At 40.3% G+C, this 23157-nt stretch overlaps 1 protein-coding gene across 1 annotated transcript in view; it reads right to left on the bottom strand.

Moving 5' to 3' along the window:
• Nucleotides 1-3068: 3068 nt before the first annotated feature.
• ndrg2 (NDRG family member 2) overlaps nt 3069-23157 on the bottom strand; it is a 32563-nt gene continuing 12474 nt past the window's right edge. Inside the window, exons 2-16 of the mRNA XM_034230351.1 lie at nt 15387-15469; nt 13037-13078; nt 12555-12660; nt 11073-11193; nt 7577-7639; nt 7370-7430; nt 6171-6257; nt 5909-5965; nt 5698-5801; nt 5568-5606; nt 5404-5455; nt 5203-5250; nt 5056-5091; nt 3652-3703; nt 3069-3504 (exon numbers count right to left, since the gene is read on the bottom strand). Coding sequence (XP_034086242.1) covers nt 3341-3504; nt 3652-3703; nt 5056-5091; nt 5203-5250; nt 5404-5455; nt 5568-5606; nt 5698-5801; nt 5909-5965; nt 6171-6257; nt 7370-7430; nt 7577-7639; nt 11073-11193; nt 12555-12660; nt 13037-13078; nt 15387-15458 — 1104 coding nt within the window. The 5' untranslated portion in view covers nt 15459-15469 and the 3' untranslated portion in view covers nt 3069-3340. The remainder of the gene's footprint in view (nt 3505-3651; nt 3704-5055; nt 5092-5202; nt 5251-5403; nt 5456-5567; nt 5607-5697; nt 5802-5908; nt 5966-6170; nt 6258-7369; nt 7431-7576; nt 7640-11072; nt 11194-12554; nt 12661-13036; nt 13079-15386; nt 15470-23157) is intronic.

The raw sequence follows: 23157 nt of genomic DNA, 5'->3' as shown, positions 1-23157 counted from the left end.
TTGCTTGAGCTTTATTTTAAGTCTGGGAGGAGCATCTACATTCTACTCTTCAGCACTCAACAGCAACACAAGTGCCTAAAACATGGCGGCATCCTGGGTTGACCTCAGATTTTGCATTTAGGCACTCAGCTGTCTTTTCCTGTCACTGTCGTCATCCATCTTTACTTCGTCAAATAGTTTGGGAACGGACCACTAGATAATATGTGGCAGAAACAGGCAACCCTTCATAAAAATGTAACTTCAGAAAAGCGCTTCATCAGTACAAGAAAGTGTGCAAATAGGGGCCAAGCTCAGAAATGCACTTGTGCGCCGAAAAAAAATCTTACTGGGACTTCAAAAAGTATGCTCAGCCTAATGACATGTTGCTGGGCAGTGGTAAGCTTTTGTGTTGAAATTTCGATGAAGTGGGACATTTTAAATGCTCACAGAAATCTCTGATGGCGAAATCATGACCCCTGTATTTGGGTGACATTAGATTTGGCAGTAAGAAAGCAATTCCCGATTTGTTGTATTAAAGTGCAGAAATTGGCGGTTATTTTCAATGTATGACAAGAAAAGGCTCAATATTTTAACATTTAAAAAAAAAAATTCAAGTCTGTTGGCAGTGAAGGGGCTGGAACATTGTCATTGATAAGTCAGTCACAGGGGGTTTGGTTGGATTCAAAATTAAACTTCTCCATAGGACCCTGGATGTCTTTACTGCAATAATTGTGCTTACAGGATACAAGCGCTTCTACACACCGACATTTACTTCCTCGGACACATACATATCGCAACATTCACAACACAATTCTCTTGACCCCGTTTTGGATGAAGTCGCTAGTTGAGAAGCTTGTGTTCAGTATACTTCCCATCGCACTCAAAATCAAGTATGCTAGCTGGGTTTTTTAGGAGGTATCCATGCACGGGCAAGGCTAAAAGACTACAACCCAGATGATAAACACAGTGATCCCTTCTGGGTTAACCAAACACTGAGAAGCAATATCTATACTAGCATGCTACTTTGCGATGTACACCAGCATGGATATTGGGACACAATGCTGGAATCCAGGAATATTGGAAGCACTAATTAGTGAGCGACTAGTGTTAACGATAGCTAAAGCTAACTCAGTCTCACCTATGCTTACTTATAGACCGCCATGTTTGCGAAACACTCCAAGGAAACAAAACAGCACACACACACACACCACACACACACACACACACACACACACACACACACACACACACACACACACACACACACACACACACACACACACACACACACACACACACACACACACACACACCACACACACACACACACACACACACACAACAAACAAATCCACTCAACTCATTAGCAGAATATAAAAAGAAAAATAGTATCCAGTCAATATTCACATCGGCTGATATCAGGCATGCAACTTCCAAGTCCAGAAAGAAAAGCAAAATAACAAAAAAGCTTCCTGCCCACTTCCTCAAATCCAATGGGAAAAACAAAAACAGTCACTTATAGACGGGGCAAATGGAAGACATAAACAACCTGGCAACATCAAGGAGGAAGTAGTCACTATAATGGCTCTCATTGGCTGACGGGTCAACCAATAAGTAGCTTCGGCCATTTGCTGAGGCAGGTTACAAATGACATAATAAAATCAGATTCAAGAAATAAAAATAACACGGTAAAATCTAGCTTAAAAAGTAAGAAGACACACATTGTTATAAGTATCTTTGCTATTTTATATTTTATTTTTTTTAACCTATGTTCTTTTAAACTGAACATCATCATTAATAGCTTCAACATCCTCGTCAACACCATAATCATCAGGGTCAACAACAATACCATTTCTGAATTATTACTATTGGTTACTGCAAGGTGTGTGTTCCCTATAGGCCTCCTCTAAATTAAAGGGCTCTATTGGCGTGAAAAGAGGGAGGGAGATAGGACTGGTGGCCATTATTTCCTCACCTCCATCCTTTTTATTAATCTCTATACTTTTTATATTCGTTGTAGAACAGCCCAATCCACTTTGCAGAGAGGAGGAGGACTGATGCAGACGGTTCTCCATCTCTTATCCTATACTGCTCTTATGTGGGAATGACGGGAGTTGTTAAATGACAAATAGGTAACCCATTCGTCTTGTTCCTTCATTATCGTCGCACTTCATCTTTCCCTTCTGTTTGCCCTCTTTCTTTCTCACCCTCTATCTCTTTAGCTATTATTAGGGATGCTCCGATCGATCGGTCACCGATCGATATCGGCCGATACTCACTCTCTACCGATCGATCGGTACTCTCTAAACATGCCGATCGCGAGAGCCGATCGCATGACGTAAAATACATGACACTTTTCTCTGTGCGCGGCAAAACAAGCTCGCCAAAATGGCTTCACCGGTCTGGCATTATTTTAAGGTGTCCGAAAAAGACAGTAAAATAGCGGTATGCAACGTGTGTGAAGCAGAAATCCTGCAGCTCCGCCCGCCGGACCGGTAAGCGAAACACACACACAGGGAGAACCAGACCGCAGTTCATTTCCTCATATTCCAAACGAGAAATTATGGTAGCAAATCACCCGGTTCTTTACGACCAGAACTATTAACGGGATACAAACCGGAGGAACCAGGCATGGAGGGAGGTGGCAGAGACAGTGGGTGAAACTGGTTTTCGCCTGTTTGGGGAGTTTATATATATATATATTGCTCGCATAAAATCCCCGGGGTTTTTTGCTTTGTATGTCGGGGGCGGGAGATTCATGTGACTGGTTGTTGGTTGCGTTGCTCGCAAAAAATCCCCAAGCTTTCAGACACGCCCAGCTCCAAGATTTTCAAGATTTTTGAAAAGCTGCTGTGTGGACGTACCGTAAGACCTAACACACTTAGCTATTTTATCTACCTCTGGAACAAGCTAAACTAGTTATTATAAATATATTTATTCTTCATTGTCGGGTCACTCATTACTGGATCAGTGAGCTGCATGAGATACTGACAGGCTGTCAGGAGAGGGGGAGAGGGGGGAGAGAGAGAGGGAGAGAGGGAGAGAGGAAAAGAGAGCGCTTCCGCTAATTTCTCCCGTGTTATTATCCAAAGTGAATGTAAACTTGAATAATGTACATCATTTGAATGTAATAATTAAGTTGGTTGTTGTTTGTGGAAGCTCCAGTGAATGAGCATTAACTGAGTTTAAACATCACTTTAAATGGAAGATTTAAAGTGATGTTTAAATCTTCCATTTAGGCCCCGCCCACTCGATCGGATCGGCGATCGGTATCGGCCGATACTGATTCCGGCGATCGGTGATCGGCGATCGACCCCGAAATTGGCGATCGGAGCATCCCTAGCTATTATTATGTTTTCCTTCAGCAAGACACCTCCATGGTTTGGGAGGAGCTGGGCGGCATCTGTCCGCCCTGAGATCCCTGAGAGAGGGTGCGGGAGCGAGAGCGCGACCCATCCATGGAGTAGGAGGAGGACAGGGAGGTGGTGCGGGAGCGAGACAGACGGGTCATGCAAGATGAAGCCACTGTGGAGAAAAACAGATAGATAGAATTAAATATCTTTAAATATTAGACATTCATGGAAACACTAGGCAATGACAAAGGCAAAAGATGTGGTTATTCTACTTTTTTTTGTAAACAAACCCAAGCTTGACTCAATTAAGTGAACTTACTGTAGCCCATTCCTTGGATGAAGTATTTGAAAGCCTCAGTCAGTTTAGCAGGCTGCAAACACAAAGAAAGATAACATCAGTACATTGATTTATTCTAATCTGTAAAAAGGTAATAACCCAGTGTAACCCAGACTGGACAAAGCAGTGGTAAGAACTCAAACGGTAGAGAAAGCTTTATTGTCTGCATTTGTGTCTATTTTACCATCATACTGAATTGGAAAAGACATGAAAGAAGTTGAGATGTATTGACTAATTAGTAGAGGTGGGAAGTAGTGGAGTACAAATACTTTGTTACTGTACTTAAGTGCATTTTTCTGGTATCAGTACTTTACTCCACTACTTATTTTTCTGACAACTTTTTACTTTTGCTTCTCACATGTTGAACACAAATACCTGTACTTTCTACTTCTTACATGTTGAACTCAAATACCTGTACTTTCTACTTCTTACATGTTGAACCCAAATACCTGTACTTTCTACTTCTTACATGTTGAACTCAAATACCTGTACTTTCTACTTCTTACATGTTGAACACAAATACCTGTACTTTCTACTTCTCACATGTTGAACTCAAATACCTGTACTTTCTACTTCTTACATGTTGAACCCAAATACCTGTACTTTCTACTTCTCACATGTTGAACTCAAATACCTGTACTTTCTACTTCTCTCATTTTCCAAACAGCTGGTTCCTTTAGTCTGAATGTGTGTTTGATGGCGTGATCATTATTCTTTAGAGTCATTGCGTGTGGAAACGTTGTGGAAACGTTGTCATGTTGCCGTTGTTCAGCATGGAAACATTCATTAGCTAACAATGACATTATTGTTCAATTAATATAAAGGGAGGTCAGGTACTCTTTAAAGCAGCTGCTAGCTATGGGTACTTTTTACTGAAGTACATTTCAAAGTCTTTACTTTTACTTGAGTAAAGAAGTTTAGTCAGTACTTCTACTTTTACCAGAGTATTTTTAAACACGAGTATCTGTACTTCTACTCGAGTAAAGTATGTGTGTACTTTTGCCATTGCTGCTAATTAGGAATATGAGGCAATACATCAAGTGAACATTCGGGTCATTTTCTTAGTAGACTTCTATAGAATCTGACTTTTTTTTACATCAGTGGAGTCGCCCCGTGCTAACAATTAAAAAAAAGGTTTAAGCGACTTAAGGCTTCACTTTTCAGACCCAGAGGTCGCCGCTAGACTACAACACCCAGAATGATTGCTTTTCAAATAAGTTTGTTCCCTTTTTTGTAGGAACTGGCATGTAAGATTAAATTCTAGGTACAATGCTTCACATTCTGATGATCTTTTGCAATTCTTAGTTACGTTTTAATACATCAATTCGTGTTCAAAGACGAGTTAAGGTTTTAAGTCTCAGAAAGACGTTGGTAGTTTGTTCTCACCTGGGTCAGCTGAGGGAGACCACCAGCATCGGCCATCTGTGGAGGACAAAGCAAAGAAGAGTGTAAGAGTGAATGGGTAAATAAAGTGCAAGTAAGATGACAAACAGGATATAAACTGATTAAGAAAAGAAATACTTCATTGGTTACCTTTAAGAACGAGGTTGTTGTTGGGTCCATCTTGCTGTTGCACTCCACCTAGCGGTCACACAAGGAAAACAAAGTAAGCATCTGCCATCACAACAACATTCAACTCTTTGTGTTGAAAGAAAAACACTAGAAACCTGTCAAGTTGAGTCAAATCGCCATTGAAATATATTTTAAAAGATAAAATAAGGCCTCAACACTTACGGCAGCTTCCTCATATGGAGCCTGATCGCCAACCACCAACATTACTGGACACCTGAAGTGGAGAGAAATAGAAATTAGGAGGGTTTTATTCAAATATATTGGAGGTTTGTCTCAAATTCAAACAAGACATAAAGTATACAGATACAAGTTTAGAAGATATTTACTTGAAGGTGCTGTTGCGGTCAATGTTCAAGTCTCTGCGGCTGGAGGGAAACAGAAAGAGAAGTTTATGTTGGTTGTTCTTAATCTGGCATATATTTGCATTCATGTCATAGTGTTTGCAGGTGTGTTTACCTGTTGTAAGTCTTCCAGAAGAGCTCTATGTTGACCAGGTTTGAAGCTTTGGAGATACGCTCTCTGTGAAACTTCACTAGCTCTGTGGTTGCTGACAGCTCCTCCTGCAAGAAACAACATTTTATCGACGCTATTGGCGGAAAGCTTGTTGTGTTCTGATACAATTATGAAACAAATATTGAATTGTACACTTCAATTATCGTCTTTGTACCTGACTGAACAGGTGGGACATGATCTGCTCTGTGAGGGAAGACGTCACGGAGACGAGCTAGAGGAAAGAAAGAGAAATCAATAGGACGGTTCATCTTTTTGGAGTTTAATATGATAAACAAGGACATAATCAATAGTACTCTGGGACCATGCACGCGGTCGCATAATTTCATATCCACAGATAAACAAAAATTGATGGAGAGGTCCTGTGAGGTCTAACTCTATTAAATACAGCATTTTTCTGAGTACAAAGACGATCGTACCTTCTGGGCAGCCCAGTCGATCCATCCTCGGGCGTTAGTGTCGATGTTGACCAAAACCAGACCTTCCACTGAATCTGGGTTTGCGAGCTGATGAGAGACAGGAAGCAGCAGAAGGTGAGAAGACAGGAAAAACATCACGAGACAGAATGTTTTCAGTGTATTTACAGTGAGTAGGTAAAAGTAGAGAGAGAAATGTACATGAATAACACTGTGTAGAAAGATAAGAGTAAGTTAAATCAGTACATGTAAAATGTCCACAAATAATTAAAGCTGCACAATTATCACATTAAGAGTTTGTAGCATCCTCTTCACCTGATGCCATTTTAATAAGTAATCTTATACATTTTCTATATATTCAACATGTTTACAGAGTTGGAATAAACTAAGGGAATTTAATGAAGGACTAACGGCCCGTACACACGGCGGTGTGCGTTGAAGCTTCAACGCTTCTGCCCATTCACTTTGAATGGGGTGACGTCACGCTTTGCCGAACTGCATTGTGGTTCCGTCGCTTCGCTTTGGTCACGTTGCTCGCTTCAAAAGTTGAGCAATGTTCAACTTTTGAAGCTTCGAAGGAAGCGTCAGCCAATCAAATCATATGCCAGTACAAGCTGTAGCCAATCAAACCGCGTGCTTGTGTGTCCGGGGTGGGAGACTCATGTGATTGGTTGTTGGTCGAGTTTCAGAAATGCCCACCGGCAAGCTTCAACGCACGCCGCCTTGTGGACGCTGCGTAAGTCTAATTTAAACTACTAGTAATTTACTTAAGTGCTTTCAGTTTTGCTACTTCACAATTCTGCCTTCCATAGAGGGAGATATTGTATTTTCTACCATAAAGTAATATAAATGAGCATTAGCAGCTGCCATATTAAAGTGATACTCTTGTTAAATCATCCATAATTAAACTCAGTAATATCATATATTCTGAAATGGGCCATTCTGAACAATGAGTTATTTTTACTGCTGGTACTTAAAGTTTAATGCTATACTTCCTTAGTCATTCTTGGATTCGAACTTGTTCAAGAGTGGTTGTACATAGATTACATTACAAATGGCAAAGATGTTTGAGTTACAGATTTATGAATGAATCCTTTACTACATATGTTACTACCATCTTTCTCTGCGGTTTAATAACATACCAAGGTGCATTATAATTAGCTGCTGTCAGAACACAAGAGTTTAAAACAAAAGACACTCACTGCGAACTTGGAGAGGATGTACGCTCCGACTCCCACACCAACTCCGATTACAGTACGGAAGCTGTGAGGGACAAAATAAGTTAAAAACACATACGGAGAATCTCCACATAGTCAAACAGAAAGAATCACAAGTTTATTTTAAGGTGAGACAGAACAGGCAAAAATCGTTCAATTCTGCTCCTTTTACGTCAAATGCTGGTGACTCACTTGAAAAACTGCAGGACGGAAGGGAGCATGTCCGCTATGATGTCCATGGTGGGATACTGGTAACTGTAACAGGAAACAAAAGCAATATCAGTCGAAAGGTCCATCATAATTAGGAAAACACACAACATCCAATGCAATGTGTAATAGACGTGCAAAAGGTACCCCCATGAACAGGGGCGGACTGGCCATCTGTAGAATCTGGAGAACCACAGAACGGCCGGTCGTCAAGGGCCGTTGACGGCCGGCCGGCCCTTTAAAAAAAAATAGTTTAACGTCATAATTTAAATTGCGCTGACGGCGGCCGCTAATGCAGTTGTGTGGTTATTATCTGTCAAAAAATCACACACAAAGAAGAAAAAAGACCGGCCACACGAAGAGAAGGGATTAGACGCCGCGGCAGACAGGGAGAATGAAAAAACATGGATACAAATCTAAGAAAACGAAAAGAAAAAGGTGGGGCCGAGAAGGCAAGAGAAAAAAAGGTGAAGTCACTCGCAGGTGAAGCATATACATGTCGCAAATTGACAGACCTTTTTGGCAGCAGCGATGCTACGAGCACTATCAGCAGCAGCTTAGAACAAGTGCAAGATGATGAAGAGAATGATGAGGGCGCGAGTTCAGATATATAGCCAGCCTCCTGCGTTCATGATGAGAGACAGAGTTGACAGGGCTCGACATTAAGGACTGCCCGATGGCCCGGGGCCATCTAGTATTTAGCTCGGGCAATGAAGCCTCACCTGCTGGTTGCCCGATCGGGCAATCTATTATGCCAGTATCATGCAGCTCGCGGATCCAGTAATGAGTGACCCGACAGTAAAACTAAACATATCTATAACTAGTTTAGGTAGTTTGAGAGGTAATTAAAATAGCTACGTGTGATATTCTAACCTGAAATGTGTGTTTTGTCCGCTCACCGCTGCATGTGATCATGCAGAGCTGCGTGTCGACTCGTTAGCAGCAGCTGATCTCTCTCTCCCGTCAGATTAGACTTCACTCGCGTTTATGTCCATATCGATCAGATCCAGCTAGTTCTAGCTAATGATATGACTACCTGCTTATTAAAAGACACCTAAACAATAAGTGTCGCTATGCAACCGGGTGAGGCCACAAAGTATAGCGCAGCATTATGCATTTGTTTACATGCCCACCGGAACCCCGAGGCATTACCAACAGATCAACGCACAATCAACCCATACAGGACATCTCTTTCTTTAGACATTATAATTGACTATTCTTGTCTATCACATACTCTTCTTGTCTGTCACATAAGTGGCGCAACTGAAGCGGTATTGCGCTAAAGGGAAATTATTTTGACCGAAGAGATTTAGATTTGCCGGCTAACGGGAAATCTGACGTCGCCATTTTGTGTGCTTCGCGGATGCTCGGTCAGCTTCCGGATGAGGAGGCATTCGACCAATTTACAGTAGATAACTTTACAAACATTTTTAACAGGGGCCATAATAGTGTAAATAATGTTTGTTTTGGCAGTTATAACTGAATGTAATGTTTTCTACTTTTTTACATCTGGGAAGGCATCTGCCTTCATCAGATGGAAAGTGTCTTGACCAACAACTTAAGTATTTCTTATAGCTATGCAGGGCATGCAAGCGAGCAAACACAAACAAACAAGTGAAATGAAGAATACAATTGAAATTGTACAATATAATATTGTAGTCGTTCATCTTATAATTCAGTCTAGAGAACCAGACAGCATCTACACTAAGACCTGCAAAAATATAAATGTTCTAGGGTGAGGCCCCCCAAACCCTTCGTGCGTAATTTCGTCCGCTCACATTTTTCAGGGCAATCTCTATTGGGCTCAGGGCCATCTGTAAATTAGCTTAGATGGCCCACAGGGCCATCTCCCAAAATCCTTAATGTCATGCACTGGTTGAGCTGCTGGAAGAACCAGCTCAACTGGCACACGTGCAGGGCAAGAGCAAGAGGTGGGTGAGATTGATCCCTTGAACTCAGTCGCATTTTCTCCTGGAGGCCAAGGGAAGCCAGGCTTCCCCTGTTTTTTATGGATTGTAGTTAATTGTAATTAATAAATAAAAACACTTCGTTTAGTTTCGGTAATTATTCTGCCGGCCCATCTCTCCCCCATTCTCATTGAGTATTTTACAAAGAGTGAAACAGCGCCCCTCTAGATGTTATGGTGAAACAGTAGATTGCACTCTCTGTTGCGAGAGGAGGTCAGCCGAAATTGGCTTCCCTTGGTGAAAAAAAATTGAGGGATTGACCAATCAGATGAGGCTCACGTCATGCCTCACAATCCAATCAAATCGCATCAACTTCAGTTCGTACTGTAACACCGCCCTTAAAAAGTAGCACGCAACTGAAGCAAGTGCAATTATGGAGGGTGGAGATTTGGAGTATTTCATCAAAAATAATTTTAATAAACTTCCGCTACAGCAGCAACTAAAAACGAAATCTGATGACAGGCCGATGCCCAAACTGGAGCTGTGTACAGAGAGGGGAAAGGAGCGAATCGGACGTAAAACTTTAAATAATAAACTGCGGATTTCTAACATTTGACATTTCATGTGGCCGGACTGAGTCAGTTTCCAGGGCTGAATGTTAGTCCCAGTCCGCCCCTGCCCATGAATGTGAAACCCATGGCGCTGCTGGCCAATGGAGACCGACGTTGCCACATGGCAGCTATCTTGCCACAGGCAGCTCGCTCGTTCATAACATTATGTCTCTGGTGCACTATTGAAATAACCGTAGCTTGCTCAATTTTCAACCAATTTTCAAACGGTTTGGTTTGTTATAAACATCAAAGATGTAGTTATGATACTGCATACTTATAATTATAATCATTAACCCTTTTTTTTTCAATTTGTCTTGTTGTCTCCTGTATCATAGCCATGCTAATAACGTTTATAATAAACCAAACAGTTTGTAAATCAGTCAAGATTTCAGCGAGTTAAGAGTATTTCTGTGCAGATCACTCACCTTACAACATCTGTAGCAGTAGTTGTTGACTGTGGCAAGATGGCCACCGGTGAGCTACGCTGGCGACTCCCCCCTTGAGCCATCTAGTGTTTATATATATCTATGGTGAAACCTAACAAATGTAGTGATTGGCCATTATCCACGATGCATGATCACTAAAGATTAGACTCTATATTTTATACATTGGCTGATCCAGAGGAATTTAATACGATATGAAAAATAATAAGCTTCCATTTCTAGATTGAGGGTCGCAGCCGAGACAAAATCCTCCCGAGCTGTAAAATAATCACACAAGGACGTGAAGTGATGGAGAAGTGCGTAAAAAGATAGAGAAAAGGCCGTCTTTTCTTTAAACCTCTGACAAGAAGAGCAGATTGAGGAGGGAGATGTGAGAGATGGGAAGTATTTTGGGAAGAGATTAGGTTTAAGCCTGCCACAGAAGATTGTTTCTAAGAAGTTTATAAAAAAGCAAGGTTACTGCAGGACAATGAGGGAAAACCAGCATGTCAACACACATATAAGAGGAATGACGTCGTACCCTGAGGGGTAGGCAGCAGCCCCCTCCTCCTGCCCCGGAGCATCAACATGAATCACGGTGAAGTTCTTCACAATCTCCTGCATCTCCTCGAACTTGAACAGAGGGGAGAAGCAGCTCTTACCTGTGAGGAGGAAGAAGAAAGGAAGGGATTAAATGTGGGAGGTCAAGAAAAAGTCGGTGCTAGTGTAACAGTTGTAAATATGCAGTGGTGTTTAGTGTTACATATTTGTAAATCATTTAGTATAATCACACAAATTCAGTGTTTTGTATTTAATAATTCTGTGACTGGGTCTCAAATCAGTGGGCAGAACCTCCAAAATGCAGTCACTGTACTCAGAAGATTATTTTTGTGGGGACTTCCCCCCCTTCATATTGTGTCCCTCACGTTTTCCTCTTCCTTTTTTTGTGAATGTGTTCCACGGGAGAGGAGTCGGTGTGAGGGAAAACCAATTCAATAGCGACTGATTTGTTGTATATCTGTTGTCAGTCAGTGAATAAACGGAGGTCGGCTCGACTGTATGCTGGCTCGGGTCTCATCCATCAACGAAAGATACACAACGCCAGAGATGGCAAAAGTACACACATCCTTTACTCAAGTAGAAGTACAGATACTCGTCTTTAAAAGTACTCTGGTAAAAGTACTGACTAAACTTCTTTACTCAAGTAAAAGTAAAGAGGCTTTGAAATGTACTTCAGTAAAAAGTACCCATAACTAGAAGCTGTTTTAAAGAGTTCCTGACCTCCCTTTATATTAATAGAACAATAATGTCATTGTTAGCTAATGAATGACTCTAAATAATAATGATCACGCCACCAAACACACATTCAGACTAAAGGAACCAGCTGTTTGGAAAATGAGAGAAGTAGAAAGTACAGGTATTTGTGTTCAACATGTAAGAAGTAGAAAGTACAGGTATTTGTGTTCAACATGTAAGAAGTAGAAAGTACAGGTATTTGAGTTCAACATGTAAGAAGTAGAAAGTACAGGTATTTGTGTTCAACATGTAAGAAGTAGAAAGTACAGGTATTTGGGTTCAACATGTAAGAAGTAGAAAGTACAGGTATTTGTGTTCAACATGTAAGAAGTAGAAAGTACAGGTATTTGTGTTCAACATGTAAGAAGTAGAAAGTACAGGTATTTGTGTTCAACATGTAAGAAGTAGAAAGTACAGGTATTTGGGTTCAACATGTAAGAAGTAGAAAGTACAGGTATTTGTGTTCAACATGTAAGAAGTAGAAAGTACAGGTATTTGGGTTCAACATGTAAGAAGTAGAAAGTACAGGTATTTGGGTTCAACATGTAAGAAGTAAAAGTAAAAAGTCATTAAAAGTGGAGTAGAGTACTGATACCAGAAACATTTACTTAAGTACAGCAACAAAGTATTTGTACTCCACTACTTCCCACCTCTGCACAACGCAGATACCGCTAATCGACACCGGTTACACAAGTTTGACTAAGATGAAGGAGAGAGAGAGACTTACTATCCAGACCCGCGTCATGGAAGGTGAGGATGGCCGGCCTACGGGTGGTCCGTGTGCCGTGGAGGGTCACGTGCAGAACACCGTGCGGGGTCTCGATGCTGTGCTCCTGCAGAGAGCAAGAGAAAAGAAATAACAAATATGAAGTGTTATATTAACATTGCTGGAGTGAGCTGACAGCTATGTTCTAGTAGTTCATCAAATATACAGTATCTCCCCCAAGGTTTTTATTCCGTGTTCCTTTTCATTCCAAAACAACCTCTCTAGACCCTTGGATGGACAACAAAGAGACACACAACTCTACAAAGAGACTTATATTGACCATGAAAAAGGGTAGAACAACCACAAACATATAAATAATGACTACCAAGAAACGGAAAAACTATTACAAGAGGAACCTAAGCAACTACAATAAGACTAAAACAACAAAGAGACACAACTTGACTCTATTTTTTGTTTTCCTACAATAAAGAAAACAGTCTTACCTGTCCTTGGTGCAGGAGTATCCTAGCAGCCAGTTCAACATCCTGTGAGAAAATATAGAAATGAAGTCTTGTTATAATAAGGTGTGAATGTGTGAAATGTGACTAAAGATGTCACTTGTGTCTTGTTTGTGTAGCAGAGGAAAAGAAACCTATAAAATCTAGGTTCTTCAACAATGAATAATTTTTTGATAATCAACCAACACTTGAGTCGAAAGAAATGTCATATATTGTGTTTTTTTATCCGACCAACAAGCCAAATAAAATCAGTTTATTTCCATAGTACGAAAAAAAAAAAAAACGAAAAGTAGCAACTCCTTACATTTATGAAATCAGATGTTTGGTGTTTTTACTTAGGGCTTCTTAAAGGACTCAATGTAACACTTTTGTTAATTTCCTTCATAAAAGTCTTGATAAATTGTTGTAATTGTAATCAGAATAACTTCATGTCAGAATCTGAGGGACATAACAACGGATTTTTCCTTCTTTTCTTCTTCTTTCTTTTGTCTTTAGTATAAATAGAAGCCAAAAGCATATTTGAGAGAAAATTCCAACGTATTGTTCTTTCAAAGTCCTTTTATGTTAAAAGACGCCGTGCTCGCTCAGTAATTAACACCCACACAGACGAAAGGGCGGTGTTAGACTCCAGAAAAAGTAGCAGAGGAACTCTCAGGAGGAGCAGGTGGTTGTGGGATACTGAGGATTATTAGTAGGACGTCTGTCAGTGGGAGGCTTCACGTTCATTTGCAACCTTGGATCCATTTACCCAGCTATTAGATTACAAGCATCCCAAGATCCTCTGAAATGAGCAGTCTGGAGAGTTGAAGTAGAGCTGGGCGTATGCATTATAAAAGGTTGTTACTTGAATCAATATGTAGCGTGTTCGCGATCATAGGGTTTAGCGTGTGGCAGAGGCGGGATGTCACTGAGACCGATGGCGGGTCGGATAATCACCCGTCACATCCCCATGGGTCATATCATAGTCGATGATGCAGGAAAGAGAGATGAGTCTATAACTTATATCTGTTATTTTCTATTATTTATATGTACATTCTCACATTTGACAAAGAAGGCACTATAAGGGAATAGGTTACCATGTTTAACTAATAGATATCAACGTGAAATGTCCCAAGTTGTTTACTTACATTAAGACAACAAATGTTTGTATTATGAGTTTTCTGAAATTGTACTTTTAAAATGTGACAATGAGGAATTATCTCATTGAAATTTAGCTCATTTGTCCACATTTCCATTAAGACAAATATTTACTTTTAATGTAAGATTTGTGAAAGTCTATGTCAAATATGCCAAAAACGCAATATCTAACTCTAAAAAGGTCCTCAAGGAATATTCTCAATTCTTACTGTTGGCTTCAAACTAAAGTGCCCTGCTCTCTAAGGAAAATACTGAACTTGTATTGTTTTAAATATTGACTCAGGATCCAAACGTAGATACATTGGAAATTATTCCATTACATTTCAGTAAAATAAACTTAAAACAGCAATAATCCATTAGCCACGTTAGCTTTCCATTAGCTTAACCATTATAAGTGCTACTTTGTTTTATTGAGATGCCAAGAAACTATGTCTTGCTTTTCATGGGATTGTAGACAATAAGAACATTATAGTTATTTAGTATTGTTATAATAGTGACAGAAGTCCCTACCTTCCTGACATGATTGGACATTTCTTGTTACTAATATCACTAAACCTCTATTTGCTCACTCCCTGGGTTCAAATTGAGATTATTTGTCTCTTTGTGAGTGTTGTTTTAGTTTTAGTGTTGTATTTCCCTGTTCTTCCCAGCAGGAGTCAGCAGTGACTGAGAGCCCTCTGCTCTCGACCAATATCAGCAGAGGAGCTGCTCTCTCCCCTTCAGGGCAGCTTCAGGGGCTTTGCTGTCAACCCGGCAGCTCTGAGCGAACGCTGCAGCTGCGCACAACACACACACTCGCTCACGGTATTTCCACCACATTGTGTCACAAGTACGCTTTGCTCATACTCCAAAACGCACACGCGGACAGCAAAGACACAAAATGCTCACACACAATCCAAGCCTTGTTTTTCTGACTCCTGACACACACACACACACACACACACACACACACACACACACACACACACACACACACACACACACACACACACACACACACACACACTCTTCCAGCTTGTATAACATGTTTTGAATCCTTTGTGTGCAACATGTGTGTTTTTCTCCAGTGTGATGTTAAATGTCTGTTTTCCTTGTATTGTGTCTTAACATTGCGATGCAAGTAAAATGTTAGACTTGATCTGACAACGAATCATCATTATCGTACATATGCGTGTGTTTGTGTGGCATCTCCTCTGACCTTGGATTCAGCCTGACCCGTCAGTAATGGCTTCTCCTCCGTGATGGCGATTTCCTGCATTTCTGTGGTCATGGCGTCAGCTCCTGTACAGGTAGAAGAGGCGTGAAAATCACTTCTCTGCACCGTGATAATGAATACATCTCATTCTTCCTGCCATCCTTAACAGAGACACTTCACACAGGAACACACACACACACACACACAAACACACACACACACACACACACACACACACACACACACACACACACAGGCAGCATGTAAACTATACAAAGTCATTAAATACAGCGTGCAGCAGATTTATTCCGGGACTGTGTTTGACCTGTGGGACTCTATGGAAGTTAATTAGTTATAACTTAATAGTGCTGGCAGAGATGAGAAGAAAGGGGTTATGGGGCAGGACAAAAAATAGCTGGAAATGTGTTTAGAACAGACGTAAGGACAACACTAAAAGGAAAGGGCAGTGAACAAAGGAAAGAGAAAATGAGAAGCACCTGAGGGGAGGAAGGACATGAAAACAAGTGGCTGATAGGAAAAAAACACTTTGTATTGAATTACTGTTATCTGAGAAAGTTACTGAAGCGTGCTGCTTATTTACATCCACAGTGTGTGTGCATTGGAACAGCCAGGAATTAAATGGTGCGCTCGAGGGGAAAACAACCAGAGGTAAAGGTTAGTTCATTTAATTGACGTCGCCACATTGATCTCTCCACGGGTCTCACAATTCAATATGAAGCCTTAACAATACGATCTTTACATTTTAAAGTTCATCTTCTGCTGCTGTATTAGTGATTTTTACTCCAGTGGCCAAATAATAATTGTATATTAACACTGACTGTTTTATTTGTTCGTCATCGCTCGCAGTCTACTTTCAGAATGAAATCATTTTGTCAATATTTAAATTATATTGGACAAATTATCGGCATTAATGTGAAGTCAAACTGTACAGTAGATGAGCACAGGTTGTCGTTGGGCCTGTTTGACGACTTCATGACCAATCTGACATTTAAAGCTGAAATGTAGGCCCTCCTGACATCACTCGTTGGGTGAGTTCAATCCATGCTACTCATAAACCGATGACTGTATACCATCTGCAGATTTGTCACCGTACGTCCGGCGCGTTGGTGTGTGTTTACGTGCATGTGTGCACTCATTCGAAAATTCACTGCTTCCCCGGGGGTTCTTTGTCTCTCGGGCTCTCGGAGGGAAATGACGAGTCAACAATGCAACCCCCACAAAGACAAATATCTGTCACAGTGTCTTTATAGCAATATTTCGAAAGTGGCTGTCACTACTGTAGAGAAATTAGGATTTGTACAAGTTGTTGTTGGTTTCTGGATGAGGGATTAATGAAAAAGAACATCTGCAGTCTCTAATCTTTGCAAATAAGCTTTTCAAATAAGCAAGCTTTTAGATTGGTTTTAGTCAAATTGACCTTTCCGCCAAACTAACAGTAATAGTTTAAGCTTAAAACAAAAATGGACACAAAAGTAATGGTTTGACGGCAGACAAATTACACCAGAACGTATATTTAGGCCAACATCGACCAAATATCATCAAAGTGTTGAAGCTAGTTATTATAAATTAAGCTATTATTAATCCATTGAAAGGAGCCTAGATAAAGCTCAAGGTGTACAAAAGTCATAACTTGATCATATTGTATATACTGCCTATTTTTTTACAGTATATCCACTTCTCGGGGGTTCTTATACACATGTAGTGGCCAATCTGCCATCTCACTGTACCACCACGGCCTGCTTTCAGTATTTTATCTCCCGCCACCTGCCCATTTCACCCCCTCGGCATTCAGCTGTCCGTGATTGGTTCTGTAAATATCACACGTTCATATTTATCAGATGAATGTTAAGTGAGCCTCAGGGGAAGTCTGTGTCCAGCTTTGCTTGCTTGTTATGAACTCTCGAAGATTCAACAAGTGATTGCCTGGAAAAATATCATAAAAATCCCATCACATGCCAAGATGGTGTTACTTGCTTTGATTGAGAGGGTTTGTAGGTGACGTGTGAAAAAGCCAAAAGCAATCTATATTGAAATAGCTGAAGCTGAAATTTGTTCTCCGCTGATTGGCTCTGTAATTGGTCGCCAGAGGAAGCATATCAAATGGCTATTCAGTGTCTCTCTGTTTCACAGACCATCCCTACTATTTTGTATAGTTACTGGCATGTCCTGCAGAGTTTATTTGTTTATATGCTCCTCTGTGTATATTAATAGGTCTCTGGTGTGACACTGTTTGGATGTTTGGGAAGGGAAAGGTATGCTGCAACAGGATCTCTGCATCGTTTATATCAACAGGATGACATTATTTTACGAGGGACCAGTGGCGGTTCTAGACCAATTTGACTGGGGGGGCCACTGGGGGGCCAGTTATTTTCTGAGGGGGGCACAATAAATGCAGGACGAAAAAGAGAACTAGACAGTATGAAGTAATTGCGCATAAGAAAACAATGCAAGTTATTGGTATTTGTTTCAGTACACTTATTTATTTCAGATAGATCTTATAGTTATTACTGTTAGCTTCAGCTTAAGTTATAGTGCAATGTTTGCGCTAACACCATATTTATATAAAAATAAAGGCAATGAACAGTTACATCTCTACTGTACATAAGGGTGTCTGCACAATCTCACATTACAGCAACAAAATCCTGCGTTTTTTGGCAAACCGAGTACCAGAAAATATACTTTAAAAAAAACAAAAACAAAAACTTGTCAGTGTTAGGGGGCACTGGCCCCCCTGGCCCCCCTCTAGAACCGCCCCTGCGAGGGACCCTCCGCTCTAAATGGAAAATAAACAATGTCCACAGACAGTTAACAAATGCATTTTGTAGTCTAAATCATGGCAAAAAACAATCATAATGTCAGTCACAACTTCCCAGATTTAAACAAATGGGTCCAAAACACAAAGACATTCAACTTGTTCTTGTTCTTACGTGGAACCAGTGTATATTCAGTGATTTCGCTGAATAAATGTTATGTTTTTATAATAGAAATGTGTAAGGAAAAGAGTTGACATTTATTTGGCATCTTGTGTCTAATCACTTGACGAATAGAAGTCCAATTATTGCTCTTTTAGCTCTGTTTTTGGTCTCCACCATCAAAAGGTTAGTGTATTATTATTCACTTCCCTTTTCTTATGTTTCTTATTCAACTATTAAACTGCTTAATGCTCCAATAAGTTTGCTGCTAGCTTGTCGCAAACCTTGTCCGTCTGCTATTTAGCTTTAGGTCAGTAACATACAATGTATAAAATCCTTTTTATGAATTAATTAAACTAATTATTGCATTAATAAGGTAAATAAAACATTTAGCGCAAGCTCTTATCGGGTGAAATCAACTCTATGGTCTTTACCAAAGCATCGTGGGAACAGTTTACGATCATTTATTTAGTTCTTTGGACATAAAGACCACTAATTATTGGTTAAGTGCAACTGATATGAGCTGCTATATTATCTGCAGACAGACAATGCTGTAAAAAGGCCGACACATGACAAAGACAGCACATTCAGCAGCATAAAAAGAGGTCTCACGCAACACACCCATTATCCTTAATCTACTTCCTCTACCCTCCACTTACTGTTTCGTCCATCATCACCCATCTTTCTTTATCTCTGCCTCTCTGTGAGTCAGTGCGTTTTAGAGCGTGTAATAACTGCTAAACTGAACAGGAGGCACCGTCTGTCGCCTGGGAAAGACAGACAGAGATGGAGAGAATAAGGCAGATTTGTATGGAGAGCGAGAAGGGATGAAGACGGGAAAAAAAGGCCAAAGAATGTGTTGCTGGCTGAGAACGGAAAAACCTACTTATAGGCGTCTACTTCCACATATCAGCTGTCAAAGAACAGTTGTTGTACTCATCGGTTTGCACAGAACAGGTTCCACGTGTCGGATATCAGGCTGTGTCGGATAATTGCTCCAGCTAAATTAAATTAAATTAATCACAGCTTATTTTTTCGCTCGCTGTTCGCAGGCGGTGTCATTCCAACATGACACATCTGTTTTCGTCAAATCCTTCCTGTCATTCCTCCCCCCTAACCCCCCTTTATCCCCATCCTCCCCCCAATTTTCTGTCACGTTGACTACATCACTTTGTCCTTTGACTCGAGCTGATATTTTGGTACAGATATACGAAGAATATTTAGGTTGTTTCTGTGTTTAAGGTCATTTCTTTCACTGTACCCTACACCAGGAGTTTATAAACTGATGCTTATGGCATTGTGATGGTTACTAAAACATGTAGTATGCTTAATAGATCAGTTACAGACTGCTAATGAGGACAACTTCTAGTAAAACCTGTAAGCTATGCATGATTGCATGTAAAAAAGCAACCATGTTTCCCATTTGAATGGTCAATAACATTTCAGAGGAAACACATTTGTCGTGACTTTGTCGTGACTTAGAAGTGGTTAACATTATAAATGGAAAGAAAACAAAGCAAAAAACTTTATTTACGAAACCAACACTTTGTGGCCAGATAATTTGGCTTTAAATTAAGTTAGTTAAAAGAGTAAAGACTTGGTTTTGCAAGGCACACAAACAGCTTACTATTGGGTGAAAGTCCAATGTTGGACCCAGCAAAAAGAGACAAGTTTAGTGGATTTGCACTAGTACCTTCCAGGAAATATCCACAGCCTCCTTCTCTGAGTCCAACCCTGACCAAAGCTCTTGTTTTCTCCTAAAAACAACCTTATTTGGGTACTTTCAAAAGTTTAGCTTCCTCACAGCATTGTAGGGGGTGACTAATACATGTTTTTGTTTTCCCCAGGTCTTACCGTAGCCGTGCACTGAGATCCTTCTGTACTGCAGACCTGTGTGCGCAGGTGATACGAGATACAACCTCCAGTTCATACTATAGCTGCAGTCGACACCCTCACGTAACCCAGAACAGCTCCATGTCTTGCTAAAAGAAATTCCAGAAGGCCAAACTCCTCAAAGCTGATATGGTCATCATCATAAATGTGTTTCTTTACGTGAAACGGTACTGCACTCTAAGTGTAACAAGCATCTTCAATATGTGCCAGCGGATGTCAGAGCTTGTATTCCTGCCATCAGACAGAGCCATTAATTGCAGTCTTTTATCAAGACTTTGGATTGGAAAATTGCACGAAAACTAAAGGTGTGCATGTATTTCTTTCTATAATCAACTCGCTTGTACATATTTGATATAAGAAGCTTGAAATTCTCTTTAATTCTCTCCAACTATTCCTCTTTACTTAAAGCTATTTCTCACAGCTCTGCACTCATCCATGTCTCCGTCCATCCGTCATTTGTCACGCCGCTGACTTTTCATTCCCTTTCTCCATTTCTGCCAGTCATTCTCTGTCTCACTGCTGGTCTTTGTCCCATTCCTAGCCATCCTCTTTCTGTCCCTTCAGCTTTCTTTTTGTCTCGGCTCAACAGCGAGTGAAAAGGGAAAAAGGGGCAGAACAGTACTCTTTTATTTTCCCTCTGTTGCCACCAGTGTGTGAAGCCCAGACACCGAGAGACACAACCAGACACATCAACAGTGAGCTAAAGTAGGGCACTGAGCAATAAGGTCACCTATATTCAGAGTGCAGGCTGAAAGGTTAAAGCCATGGCATTCGTATGTCACAGTGGCGTTTCTATATGTGCAAAAGTGGTGGGGCACAAAAAACTTAGATGTCTATATATAAGCTTCTGCAGTGAGGTTCATGGCTGGTGAGGCACTGGCACTGACTCTTCAGTTTTACAAATATTATATTTTGACCTAAATCAAAATATAATATTATTTTCAAAAGCTTTTTTTGTCTGATGCTTCAATTAATTTTAACAGACAGTTCAACAGAAGGATACCCAACAAATGTAATTTTATCATTTAAATATTGAATTGTTCTCTCTTAGTAAGATCCCATTTTCAATAAAATTGTGGTCTTACCTTGACTTGAAGATGAAGTCCATTTGCCTATCCTTCTGGACAAAAATCTCTATTACTTTTTTGTAAAAGTCCTCCTTATCTTCTTGTAGTTTCAAAAGTCTATCATAAATCTAATCTAATCAATAGATTTATGATTCGAAAATGATAAAAGTAGGATATTATCTGGCTGAACAAAACGTGCATTTATCTAACAGGTACGTTTCCCACAGATCTTATTTAGAGCTATTTTCTAAAATCCTATGGAGAAATCTCATTGCTTTTTTGTGGAGGGAAGCCATGCGCAGCTTACTTCCTGGTTTTAGGACGCGTCTCTCTCGTATCCTCTTCACACACCACACTTTTCGCGGCACACGTACTTACAGCCAATCAGCTCTGAATTATGTGAGATGACGTATGGTGGGGATGGCAGCTCTATGCCCCGATGGTCATTATTTTTTTGCCACACACATTAAATAGGAAAATACTCTGAGCATGCGCAGTGTAGTTTTTACAGTCACCGTTCACTTAGACAGTGAGAGGGAGGGGCAGGATCGGGTTTTGTCCCACATGGCTCTAAACCAGTGCTTCTCAAAGTGTGGTCCGTGAGCGCCCCCTAGTGGTCCGCGAGTATATTGGTAACATTTCACATTTGAAATAAATAAATACATTTAAGTTTTCCGCACTCTCGCGGGAATATCTCCGCAATGCAGCAAGGTTAAGTTTCTTTCGATTGCATGATATAGCCCAGCGCAACACCTTCATCACACATGTTGCCACTTGTTTGTACCATTTTCAGGCGATTTGTAATCTGTTCTAGAAAAACGATGCGATTTTGGATATTTGTGGAGTTAGGTGGTCCGCGAGTGTTTTTTTATTGGTTAAGTGGTCCTTGGTATGAAAACGTTTGAGAAACACTGCTCTAAACAAACAGCTCAATAGGCACACACTGTATACACTAATTAGAAGAACACAGACTAAAACAGCAATGTACAGATGAATCAGATGATTAAACATGATCTTAAAATATATTTTATATTTTAATTTATTTTTTGCATTTTATTGTAATCATTATTTTAATACTTTCTGCTGACACTAGGTGGGGCTGTGCCCTGACATCATTTATTTCAGAAGTTATTTGGGGTTCAGCGGGCTACAGTGTAGATGTCCTCTCCTGGGTTTACTATCTGACCCAGGATGGCGATAATATCTTTCATCAGCTCTCAGGAGTGTTGTTTTGATGACATGCAGGGTCATATAGTGTTTTTGTTTTGGCAAAATCCTTCTGTCTAAATGTATCCCACCAAATCTCCCTTGTATGATTGATGTAGGAATGAGTCCTTAAACCTGGATGATTTAGCACTTTTAGTTCTCTTTGGTCCCAAAGTCAAAGGTTATTTGAATGTGTTTGTTGCCTGAAATAAGGTCAGAGGTTAACACACAAAATAAGTGACTTTCACATTTTGTTCTACATCATACAAATACATCAGCAAACACCCCACTTGTGAGTGTCCTAAGCTTCTATGTGTCATAAAAACAAGTGTTTAAATGAGACTACATTTCATCACATCAAACATTAGCCGCCTTTAGCTTGGTGGTGACGTGAAGTTATGTGTCCGTCATGTAGCTCGTTTATAGCCAAACATTAGCTATTTACTTCTGGAGATTGCTTTACGCTTCGAAACTCATAAAGTGGTGTTATTATGTTGAGATTATCAAACCAAACGTGTGAGTGTCCTAAAACGTGTGTTTGCCAGACAACTTATTTTCGGCAATATTCTGAAATCCAATTTAAAATTGCATTGCTCTTAGTCAAGAAAGCCGTTGCAATGCTAACTTACAAAAACATATCAGATAATATAGCAGCTCATATCAGTGCACCAGTCT

Source organism: Gymnodraco acuticeps, unplaced genomic scaffold (assembly GCF_902827175.1).
Source record: "Gymnodraco acuticeps unplaced genomic scaffold, fGymAcu1.1, whole genome shotgun sequence".
Classification (NCBI taxonomy): Eukaryota; Metazoa; Chordata; class Actinopteri; order Perciformes; family Bathydraconidae; genus Gymnodraco; species Gymnodraco acuticeps.
This window is presented reverse-complemented; position numbering and strand designations above follow the sequence as displayed.